A 13,162-nucleotide genomic window follows, 5' to 3' on the forward strand; every position below is an offset into this window, starting at 1 on the left:
TGTTTGTCTGAATGTCTGACGTCATTGCACACACCACAATCATGTGAGGGGCGTTCCCTGGAGGAGACGCTCAGCCTCCTCATACTCATCAGTTTGCACTATGGGCGGCAGTATGAGATGGAGAAATGCCACCCGTAACGCTCCCCAAATTGATGACACACAAAACTGCTGGGGAAAAAAAATCTTGGGCGTCAATTTGCTGCCCCACTCAAAGTTTTAAAAAACAACAATATCTCTCCTGCGCTCGAGTGGTATGCGGGAAGGTGAATCTTCTAGGCGGTTTTATGACACAAATGAAGTGGTCTTGCTGCCCCCCTCAGGACCAAGGGTATCCTAAAGGCACTACAAGAAAACAACAAGAGAAGGGCGCACCGACCCTGTGCATTACCACTTAAAAGTTTATTAAAATCAAAGAAGGGCAGCGTAAAATATATTCACAAACGTAGCATATGAAGAAGCATATAGGAAATGGGCACCGCTCACTTCCAGGACACTTCTCTACTGATGGATAGCGTGATGGCATCCTCAAAACCTGATGTGGCTTACGCGTTTCGAGGGAGGACCCTCTTCCTCAGAGCCACGGTGACGATTTTGGCTCTGAGGAAGAGGGTCCTCCCTCGAAACGCGTAAGCCACATCAGGTTTTGAGGATGCCATCATACTATCCAGCAGTAGAGAAGTGTCCTGGAAGCGAGCGGTGCCCATTTCCTATATGCTTGTTCATATGCTACGTTTGTGAGTATATTGTACGCTACCCTTCTTTGATTTTGATAAACTTTTAAGTGGTAATGCACAAGGTCGGTGCGCCCTTCTCTTGTTGTTTTCTTGTAGTGCCACTCAAAGTTCTGCCTGGCTCCAATGGACCCAGGGGGAACCATGGTTGGGCCAGCCCTGATAGAGGTATATGCTTTGCTCATATTTCATGTTTGAGGTTTACAACCACTTTAAAATGTGTATGTGTGAGACAGAGACTTTAGGGGCCATTTAGACATTTAGAAGCCCTTGCCTTCCCTCTGAAGAACAATGCGTGGTGGATCACTATTCAAAAGCCTGTGGGAATGCAGCTCAGAGACGATATGCTGCCGCCTCATCATTCGTTTTAACCTTCAAAAGGCCAAAACCACTGTGCAGCATCTGCATGCATTGCACCGCACTGCTCCCCCAATAACATAAATAGAATGCAATCTACAGTGGTAGTGTCTGCCGAACAGGACAGGAGGTTTCATTTTTTTTTTTTTGCTTCAAAACAGGATACCAATTAGCAAACTTTTCTGATTCTGCACAGGTCTGGACATTTACAAACACAGATCATTATACAATTATACAATATAATGTGGCTTTTTGAGAGTATAGCCATCCTTTGCAGGAGTATTCGTGGGGGCAAACTGCAGCTAAAAAAAAGAAGTTTTATTTTAGGCATTGTTAATTTTATCCCTGCCAGATTTTAAACATCTTTTGTTACATCCTGCAATGAAGCATCACTAAAAGGGTTCTATTACCAATTAAGGAATAGGAAAGTATTCAAAACGAGGTCTGCCTTTTCTCTCGGTTCAGTTCTGGCTCTTCTACAGACTTATTCTCAGAGGTGGCCTCAAAGGACAACAGAAGCTTGATGGATCTCTGATCTCTAAAAAAGCAACATTTGTATAAAAATCCTATACTAATGTAAAATGTTACAGCTACATGCACTTTGCAACAAGCTCATTTAGAAATGGAGGACCTCAAAGGCCTGGTCATGCCTTAAAGTTGAAGTTCGGTCAGCCAGGGAAGTTTGCCTCTATAAATAATACCTAAATCGCAGCAATTTAAAAAAAAATGTAAAAGCCCTAAATTCTAAAGCCCCAAATACTCAGCTAAATCCTTGGTTGTCTAGTAGGGAAAGGAAGTCTTAAAAGTCGCACATCACAGCAAAACTCTGGTGTATAACAGCCTCAGCTCCAACCAGGCCATACCCCCAATGCATTTTACTCCACCCCAGAGCTTAATCATGATGTGCGGGGTGTCATCAGGGTGTGGCCTGGTTGAACCCCGGGCTGAGGCGGTTATAGACCTCCTTACAGGGTTTTGCTGTGATGTGCGACTTTTAGGACTTCCTATCCCTACTAGATGTTTTGAGCTGGGATGAGCTCTGTCCTTGTCGCCACTCCTAGCGGTTTGTCATACTAAAGGACCTGGTGGAGTCTTGAGTGGCACGTGTCATTTTTGTTGTAAATCCTTGGCCTTTTTATGTACAGGCATCGGATGGAGTCTTCTTTCCTCCTCGCTGTTGAGTGGGATAGTCCTTTGGGTGTCTTCATTGCTGCCGTGTTATATGGTCACTTCCCATTGGCTGTCCATTGAAGGGGTCCTTACAGATTTTGAAGGCTCCAGAAGCAATGCGATGAGGTCACGGCAAGGGGGAGGCAACAAGACCTGACAGGGCTAGCAGAAGAGGTCACTTTGAGGAGCATGTGGCGACGTCAGGTAATTGAAAGAGGGCTTTGGAGGGCTACCCAAAGACCTCTAATGTCTCGGGAACAATTAAATGGTGAATGGGTGGGGGAGATTGATGGAATTTTATTTTTCCCTGGAAATGGACTTTAAAGACCGATTTCCTTTAACTCTGCAGTAGTTAAGCAGTAGCTTATTACATTCCTTAATATACAAATGTGAACGTAACATCAAACATAACTTTTTAAAATTTTTTACAATATATAAACTAATAAAATGACTTGGTGAAAATACTCCACAGTCTCCTCCGGGTCTGAATTTACACTGTCACAACAAAAGCAATAGGCTTGGTAAACAGAGCAGAAAATGCTCTGAAAATAACATTGAAGGACTTAACAGAGGCGTCTAGTCCTAATCTCAGGGTCAGCGCTCTGGGACCTTGGACAGAAAAATGACTTTGCACATTTAACTGTAACAGAGTAAACTGTCCCTGAATGTGGTGTACAACACTCTAGAATACAGGATGGGTTTCTATGCAAATATAATAGGCTATTTGTGATCGAGTGCCTCTACAAAACCATTTGCATGTTCCATAATGGCACGTATTGGCAGCAGGAGAAAAGGAAGGGGACACCACCAAACCTCAAAACCTTTTCTTATTTTATTTCCCTATTCTGTCAATCCAGCTTACGAAATAGAACATTTTTCAAAAACCGTTAACTCAATTTGTTTAGTTCCGCTTTAACTGTTACCCTCAGTTGCAAATATTCCTCATTCTCACCAGCAATAAAGAAGAATAAGCAGTACTTCTGGGTATAGAGGGTACATGTGACTCACTATCCTTTCTCCCATGCAAGGGTGGATAGGGAGTTCCTAGTCCTGTGTAGGCCACATAATGCAGCTTGTACCCCAACTCTCTTTGCCCGTAAACTAAACAAAGTGGTGGGGGACCAAATGGAAGGTACTACGTGTGCAGCTTGGGAGGGCAGTAGGTAAGTGAACCTTTTGCTTCTGTGTTGTTGTACACACAAGTTCACTTTAGGACACACTGTGGTCTTTGAGCATGGCTTCACCCATGATGTTCACATTCTTGTGGCAGCAATTTAAATAGATGGAATAGCAGAGCCAGAACCTTGACAGCCCCAATGTATCTGTGCTATGAGAAGTAATTCCTGATGAATGCAGAAATGTTTATGGAGCCAGCTTGGAATAGACTTTCAGACCTGATGGTTTGTGGAAATTGTCAGCTGTTGAAAACATGTGCCCCCTTTAAAAGCCCAAACTGCTTGACAACAATCTGGTAGAGTTGCCTGGTACAGAACTTGGCAAAATATGGTTTTGCCATAATTTGCCAAGTTCCGTAGCTGCCTGGATGAACCTTTATTCACTGTTTATACCTTTGGAAACACATTTTAAAACATATTTATTCAATCTCACATTTTCCATTACTTCTATTATCTCATAACATTTGTGCTCTTGACAACTGACTGAGCAAAGCATCATGGGATTAGTTGAGCGGACAACAACAATAATACAGGCTTAGTATAACCATGAAAGGATACATTCCAAGAATAACAGCTTCCAGACACTTAATAGGTAAGGATTCTCTGGTCATTTCACGGGCCGTCTCCATTAACCTAAAAGACAGATAAGGAGGAAGAATTTCATATAATTGGAAGCAGAGCGGCTTATCGATTAGCATTGTGGCTTTGCATAGATGGGGCCTGGATTTAGCTTCTATTAGATTCACCGTCAGCAAAGGGCTCGCTATGAAGCCTGGTATTTTATTCTTTCTGCATCTAATTGAACCTAATAAATGTGCAGCTGCATGACTACGGCATAAAAATGCAGAAAGAAAGGGGATGCAGTGCTGTGTCAGCCAGCCCCCCCTCCTGCAGAATTAACCATAAGGCTCCATTCACACTACCGCGACTTGTCAGGCGACTTGTCAGCCTGACAAGTCGGGGTCCCTCGCGGTCCATTGACTGCTACAGGACCCGTTCTAATAGGAACGACACAAGTCGCTCCAACTTAGAAAGAGGGTCCTGTATTACTTCGGGGCGACCTCGGAGCGACTTGCATAGACATTCATTATATGAAGTCCGTGCAAGTCGCGGTGCACAGGACTTCACAAGTTGCCCCCGAAGTAGTACAGAGTCGTGCCTCTTCAGTGTGAATGGGCTCTTAAAGTAAAAATACATAAACCGAGGATACCTCCAGAGAAACCTCCATGTCCAAACTATCAGTGGATCCAGATATATGGAGAGCTAAAGTTATGAGTGAATTATGAGTTTTCCCGTAAAAGTTGAACTTGGCCCTGCCCCTTCCAACATTCCAAGCCATCCTATTGGTCATTCAGGTTCAAGACCCAAATACGAGGCGTGGATGGGGCAAGAGGGTGAAACCAAGCTCAACTTTATTAGAAAAAGCTTAGATTTGTTCTAAACTTCAGATGCCTGTATCTCTAAAGCAGCCATTCTCAACCAAGGTTCCTCCAGAGGTTGTTAGGGGTTCCTGGAGCTGTGGCTGACTGATCTTGCATCTGATGGTGCCTGAAAAATTCTGGATTCAACACTGCTTCAAAGATCTTTTTAGCTGTCTGTAAGGGTGGCATTCTGACCACTCAGAAGGGTATTGTTCTCAATGACCACAGGAGGTCAGCTACTCAGCACGGGCATCATTTTCACAAAGAATTCAAGGCATTCTCCAACTGGATGAGGTGGAGAGCATGTACCGCCCTGTCTCTCCACCTTTTCCAATCAAAGAACATTTACATTTATTGTGAAAATGAAAGGCATTTTCTGAATGGCGCCCACCTTGAGTGGCCAACCTCCTTAGTTGAGAATGCAGCAAGTCACCTGCTCGGCACGGGACCTGTGGAGATGACTGGAGTAGTGGGGTTTACTTTAGTGACTTCCAGGGACATCAGCCGGGTATGGTATATACATAGTTACATTGGTTCGAGCTGAACCGATATAACTATGTATAAACTACCATACCTAAAATTCACCCTTAGCGCCAGTTCACATAGGAGCGACGCTACTTTCAGGGGCGACCTCCAAGATCGCGGTGCGAGCAGCGCGCCGCGACCTCGGAGCGGCCGCCACGGACTTCATAACATTGAAGTCTATGGCGGTCGCCTCCTGGTCGCCCCAAAGAAGCTCCGGACCCTTTTTCTAGGTCGGAGCGACTTGTGTCGCTCCTATTAGAACGGGTCCGCAGCTTTCCTATGGGAGGCGACCTGCGGTCGCCCTAGTGTGAACCGGGGCTTAAGCAGGGCTTGCTGTTTGTGTCAACGCTAACCCTGTAATGCCATACTAGGCCAAATATTAACCCAGCAGTCTGGTGTTTGCATTACAAAATAAAGCAGCCTTTCTCAACCTTTTCAACATAAAAGGAACCCTTGAAATAACTTTCCAGTCTCAGGGAACCCCTGCTAAAAATTGCTATATCTACAACTCATAACACAGGTGCATTTAAAAAAATTTGAATATCATAAAAAGCTAATTTATGTCAGTAATTCAATTCAAAAAACGAAACTCATAGTATATAGATTCATTATATACAGAGTGATATAGTTCAAGCATTTATTTTAATTTTGATGATTATGGCTTACAGCTAGTGAAAACCCAAAATTCTGTATCTCAGAAAATTAGATTACAGAAGACCAATTTTTTATTGGTCTTATGTAATATTCTAATTTTCTGAGATCTGTATTAAAAATGATTTTTAATACAGAAATGTTGGGTTACTGATAGGTATGTTCCTTGTACAGTATAGTATGCACTCAATATTTGGTCAGGGCTCCTTTTGCATGAATTACTGCATCAATGCAGTGTGGCATGGAGGCGATCAGCCTGTGGGACTGCTGAGGTGTTCAGGAAGCCCAGGTTGCTTTGTTGCGTTGCCTTCAGCTCATCTGCATTGTAGGGTCTGCTGTCTCATCTTCCTCTTGACAATACCCCACAGATTCTCTAAGGGGTTAAGGTCAGGCAAGTTTGCTGGCCATTAAGCACAATGATAGCATGGTCATTAGGTACTTTTGGCAGTGTGGGCAGGTGCCGAGTCCTGCTGGAAAAGGAAATCAGCATCTCCATAAAGCTGGTCAGCAGAATGAAGCATTAGGTGCTCTAGAATTTTCTGGTAAAGGGTTGCGCTGACTTTGGACTTGATAAAACACAGTGGACCAACACCAGCAGAAGACACGGCTTCCCAAATCATCACTGACTGTGGAAACGTCACACTAGACCTCATGCAACCTGGATTCTTTGCCTATCCAGTCTTTCTCCCGACTCTGGGACCTTGATTTCCAAATGAAATGCAAAATTTACTTTCATCTGAAAAAGAGGACTTTGGACCACAGTCCTTTTTCTCCCTAGCCCAGGTAAAACGCTTCTGACATTGTCCCTGGTTCAGGAGCGGCTTGACACAAGGAATGCGGCAGTTGTAGCCCATGTCCTGGATATGTCTGTGTGTGGTGGCTCTTGAAGCACTGACACCGGCCATAGTCCACTCCTTGTGAATCTCTCCTATTCTTGAATGGCCTTTGGGTCAAACTCCTCTCAAGGCTGTGGTTATCCCTGTTGCTCGTGCACCTTTTTCTAACACACTTTTTCCTTCCACTCAACTGTGCCTTAATATGCTTGGATACAGCACTCTGAACAGCCAGCTTCTTTAGCCATGACCTTTTGTGACTTACCCTCCTTGCCGAGGGTGTCAATGTCTTCTGGACAACAGTCAAGTCAGCAGTCTTCCCCATGATTATGTAACCTAGTGAACCAGACTGAGAGAAACCTTTACAGGTGTTTTGAGTTAGTTAATCAGCTGATTAGAGTGTGACACCATGAGTCTACAATATTAAACATTTTCACAATATTCAAATTTTCTGAGATACGGAGATACGAAATCTTGTTTTTTTTTTTTTTAGCTGTAAGCCATTTTCATCAACATTAAAATAAAGACATGCTTGAAATATATCACTCTGTAACGCATCTATATAAAATATATTCTTTTCCTTTTTTGAATTAAATTACTAAAATAAATTAACTTTTTGATGCTATTCTGATTTTTTGAGATGCACCTGTATGTTAGGGGGGAAGACCAGAAGGGAGAATGCTCTTTACAGATAGCTAAAAAGACCAATGGTGTCAGTGGGAGCGTATCTGAGGGGCAGAAATTGCTCTCTGCTCAAAGAACCCCCAGCAACCTCTGGAGAAGGGGTCTCCACACATTATAAACAAAAAGCCAGTTTACGGTTCTTTAAAAGTCAGGGAGCAGGACTCTAGCCATTGGGAGTAAACAATGCCCCATCTTTGGCATTAGGGGAATTATTACTGCCCCATGATTAGTGCCAGTGGGAGAAATAGGGCCCCATGATTGGGGTCAGTGGGAGAAATAGGGCCCCATGATTGGGGTCAGTGGGAGAAATAGGGCCCCATGATTGGGGTCAGTGGGAGAAATAGGGCCCCATGATTGGGGTCAGTGGGAGAAATAGGGCCCCATGATTGGGGTCAGTGGGAGGAATAGGGCCCCATGATTGGAGTCAGTGGGAGGAATAGGGCCCCATGATTGGAGTCAGTGGGAGGAATAGGGCCCCATGATTGGGGTCAGTGGGAGGAATAGGGCCCCATGACTGGGGTCAATGGGAGGAATAGTGCCCCATGATAGCGGTCAATGGGAGGAATAGTGCTTTATGACTGGTGTGAGTGGGAGAAATGGTGCCCCATCATTGGTCCCAGTAGGAGGAATAGTGCTCCATCATTGGTGTCAGTGGGAGAAATAGTGCCCGACCATTGGTGCCAGTGGCAGGAATAGTGCCCCACCATTGGTGCCAGTGGGAAGAATAGTGCCCCACCATTGGTGCCAGTGGGAAGAATAGTGCCCCACCATTGGTGCCAGTGGGAAGAATAGTGCCCCACCATTGGTGCCAGCGGGAAGAATAGTGCCCCACCATTGGTGCCAGTGGGAAAAATAGTGCCCCACCATTGGTGCCAGAGGGAAGAATAGTGCCCCACCATTGGTGCCAGCGGGAAGAACAGTGCCCCACCATTGGTGCCAGCGGGAAGAACAGTGCCTCATCATTGGTTCCAGTGGGAAGAACAGTGCCTCATCATTGGTGTCAGTGAAAGGATTAGTGCTCCAATGTTCTTGCCAGTGCAGAAATTATTGCCCAGTTGTTGGTGTAAGTGGGAGGAACAGTACCCCAAGAGCCGGACAAAGGCAAGCAAAGGGCTGCATTCGGCCCTGGGCCACAGATTGAAAACCACTGCTCTGAAGGAACCCTAGGGTTCCATAAAACCCTGGTTGAGAAATCCTGTAATAAAGATACATTGGATCTTACAAGACATTGTTGCCGACTGCAGAAGGATTACACTTAAAGCACTGGGAGGTGTGGGAAGTGTTCCAATTACCTTCTATTACAGACTTTAAGAAACACCTACATGTTTCAACAAAGGGTGAACATTGCTTGCAGCTTCCATAATAAAATTGAAGCAACACAAACAGGTAGGTGTACCAACACATTTGCTTATATTTCAAAGATTGGGCAAACATTTTAAATGCATATCGATCACCTGCCATTAAACATTTACGTATGTAGAGAGGTCCTTAGCGTTCCTCAAATAACTATACTGTCAACCCTGGCACAGATGTCTAGACAGATTACCCGGACATGTGTCACACAATGCCTCCAGGAATGATGTACACATGGGAATTCCCACAAGAAGGGGGCCTTTGTGTGATACTGCTGTCAGCTGTCTCTTTGGCCCAATACATGACGTCACAAGAACACAATGCTTCATAAAACAATTTTTACAGATTTATCTGGCAGGATTGAATTAGGAATAAATTCATTACCACCATTTATATTTTTTTATTTAAAGGTTCTTTATGTTCAGAACTGAAAAAAGCTATTTTAACAAAATAGAATTTCATTTTTTAAAGCAGATCTTAACTGTATTTGAACACCACAAACTGAAAACGCACATTTAGTTCATTTTTATTATTCAAAGCAAACGCACCCATCCATGTCTCCATGCTTTATTTTGTTGGGAAATCACTTTGAAAAACACCCCCTAGCATTTTTAGCTGCGGCCATCTTGAGTAAGGGCAGATGATACATGTAGCATTTACTTCCTGGAATCCATCTGCCTTTAGCTCAGGCATGCGGGCAGGAGGGTGTGCTTAGCTATGAAATCCCCTCCTCCCGATAAAAGAAGAAAAAAAAATGCCATGAAGACTCCTGGGATGTATGACATTTTAGCCTAGGAATGAAACTAGGAGGAAACTGAAAAAAAAAAAGTTTAAAACAAGTAAATATACTTTTCTATCGATTTACTAATGCTAGAAGCATAACAGTTAAAAATATCCAATATTGATTGAGAGAGTTTAGTTCTGCTTTAAGTTACATAAGAAAGAATTATTTCACTGACTTCATTTAGGGCAGAGGTCTCTAAACTGTGGCCTTTAGCTTGCCCTTATCCGGCCCCTGAGGCAATATTCCTCCCACTGACACCAATGATGGGGCACTACTCCTCCCACTGACACCAATGATGGGGCACTACTCCTCCCACTGACACCAATGATGGGGCACTATTCCTCCCCCTGACACCAATGATGGGGCACTATTCCTCCCCCTGACACCAATGATGGGGCACTATTCCTCCCACTGACACCAATGATGGGGCACTATTCCTCCCACTGACACCAATGATGGGGCACTGTTCCTCCCACTGACACCAATGATGGGGCACTATTCCTCCCACTGACACCAATGATGGGGCACTATTCCTCCCACTGACACCAATGATGGGGCACTATTCCTTCCACTGACACCAATGATGGGGCACTATTCCTTCCACTGACAGCAATGATGGGGCACTATTCCTTCCACTGACAGCAATGATGGGGCACTGTTCCTCCCACTGAAACCAATGATGGGGCACTATTCCTCCCACTGAAACCACTGATGGGGCGCTATTCCTCCCACTGACACCAATGATGGGGCACTACTCCTCCCACTGACACCAATGATGGGGCACTACTCCTCCCACTGACACCAATGATGGGGCACTACTCCTCCCACTGACACCAATGATGGGGCACTATTCCTCCCACTGACACCAATGATGGGGCACTATTCCTCCCACTGACAGCAATGATGGGGCACTGTTCCTCCCACTGAAACCAATGATGGGGCACTATTCCTCCCACTGAAACCACTGATGGGGCGCTATTCCTCCCACTGACACCAATGATGGGGCACTACTCCTCCCACTGACACCAATGATGGGGCACTATTCCTCCCACTGACACCAATGATGGGGCACTATTCCTTCCACTGACAGCAATGATGGGGCACTGTTCCTCCCACTGAAACCAATGATGGGGCACTATTCCTCCCACTGAAACCACTGATGGGGCGCTATTCCTCCCACTGACACCAATGATGGGGCACTACTCCTCCCACTGACACCAATGATGGGGCACTACTCCTCCCACTGACACCAATGATGGGGCACTATTCCTCCCACTGAAACCACTGATGGGGCGCTATTCCTCCCACTGACACCAATGATGGGGCACTACTCCTCCCACTGACACCAATGATGGGGCACTATTCCTCCCACTGACACCAATGATGGGGCACTATTCCTTCCACTGACAGCAATGATGGGGCACTATTCCTTCCACTGACAGCAATGATGGGGCACTGTTCCTCCCACTGAAACCAATGATGGGGCACTATTCCTCCCACTGAAACCACTGATGGGGCGCTATTCCTCCCACTGACACCAATGATGGGGCACTACTCCTCCCACTGACACCAATGATGGGGCACTACTCCTCCCACTGACACCAATGATGGGGCACTACTCCTCCCCCTGACACCAATGATGGGGCACTATTCCTTCCACTGATACCAATGATGGGGCGCTATTCCTCCCACTGAAACCAATGATGAGGCGCTATTCCTCCCACTGAAACCAACAATGGGGCGCTATTCCTCCCACCGAAACCAATGATGGGGCATTCTTCCTCCCACTGATACCAATGATGGGGCATTATTGCCCCCACTGATACCAATGATGGGGCATTATTGCTCCCACTGATACCAATGATGGGGCACTATTCCTCCCACTAATACCAATGATGGGGCACTATTGATCTTTTATTGAAAAGAATCAAGCAACATATTTTATACAAAAGTAAAAAACAGAACTATAGTACAATATTCCAACAGAAAAAAACAAAGGAATTCACATCCATGTGCAGAATATATACAATATATACATAATCCACTTCCAACATTCTTAGAAAACTATTTACATAAAGCAGCAGAGAGGGCCTAAGAGGCACAACCCATCACCTATGTATGCAGCCATTTATCAAAAACTGAGCATTAAGAAAAAATCTAGGGTGATAAGAGACAGAAAGCCACACCCGGGAAAGAGACTCCTGGCAGTCAGGGAGGCTTGAAACCCCTCCACGCCTTCAGCCAAGCCCTGTGACCCCACTTGTCTCTCTCAAGCGCCCGAATCTTCCCCACCTCATGCAGAATGTCACACACCACCACCTGAACAGGAAGGATTTTACGCCGAAGGGTGACCTGACACCGTGCGTTCCATGTGTAATAACGGACTACTAAACTAACTAAAAAAAGTGTATCCAAACAAAAGCCCCCACCAGTATTGAATGCTCCGTACACCCACTCAGCATAACCCAGCCTGGAGAGGAAAGGAACACAGAGGGCCCGCCCAACCTGTTTGTATACCTCTATGTTAAAAGGGCAACGAAGCAGAAAATGGTCCATAGTCTCCTCCTCACCTGCACATTCCTCCCGAGGACAACCACGATCCATCCCACTGCGGAATTTCAAATTGCCCCGAACATAGAGCCTCCCGTGGAAGCACAACCAGGCCAGATCCCTGAATTTAAGGGGGACTCTAGCCAAATTAATCAATCTTAACCCTTCCCTCAAAATTGGGCCTGGGCAATCCCTTAAGGCCAGTGGGTCATGAAAGACTTCGCTCAAGACTCGGCTCATAAGGACTTTCCTCGGAGCGGATCTGAGATCTTCAGCCGACAGTCGCCACTGCCGCAGCAACTTCAGACACGGAGCGACATAGGCTGGGAGCTGACCACGATGACCCCTGAGATTCTTCACTTGGCCACCTTCTTCCCAAAGTCGCAGAAAAGGCCTAAACCAAGATCTAAACATGCCTGCCCATCCAGGAGGTTCCACTGCAAGCATACTACCAATGTTAAACTTGAGAAATAGCAGTGAAAAGAAAAGAACGGGGTTGACCATACCTAAGCCACCCTCCCTCCTGGATAGATAGGTGACATTCCTCTTGATGGGGTTCAGTCTGTTCCCCCACAGCATCTGGAAGAACACACTATAGATCCTAGCATAGAGAGACACTGGCAAGATGCAGACAGGGCTGACATACAAGAAGATCGGTATCAGGTAAGTCTTAATCAGATCAACCCTTTCCCTCAGAGATAACTTCCATCTCTTCCAGCTGACCACCTTAGTATTGGCAACTTCCAGCCTGCCTTCCCAGTTTTTGAGGCCATAATCGCCAGGTCCAAATTCAATGCCTAATATCTTAATTTTTTCCTGGGGCACTGGAAAGGTGTCCGGGAGATCAAACCCCTCACCTTCCTTTCCCATCCAAAAAACTTCACTCTTTTCCTGATTGATCTTGGAGCCTGATGCTTCAGAGTACCGT

The 13,162-nt window shown here is 45.4% G+C and overlaps 1 protein-coding gene across 1 annotated transcript in view; it reads right to left on the reverse strand.

The window, feature by feature from the left end:
- The window catches only part of VASH2 (vasohibin 2), a 153,560-nt gene that overhangs the window by 48,939 nt on the left and 91,459 nt on the right, over positions 1–13,162 (reverse strand). The window contains exon 5 of the mRNA XM_082251367.1: positions 3,992–4,066. Within this exon, the coding sequence (XP_082107493.1) occupies positions 3,992–4,066 (75 nt within the window). The remainder of the gene's footprint in view (positions 1–3,991; positions 4,067–13,162) is intronic.

The sequence above is a fragment of the Pelophylax lessonae genome (genome assembly GCF_965119305.1).
Source record: "Pelophylax lessonae genome assembly, chromosome: 3".
NCBI lineage: Eukaryota > Metazoa > Chordata > Amphibia > Anura > Ranidae > Pelophylax > Pelophylax lessonae.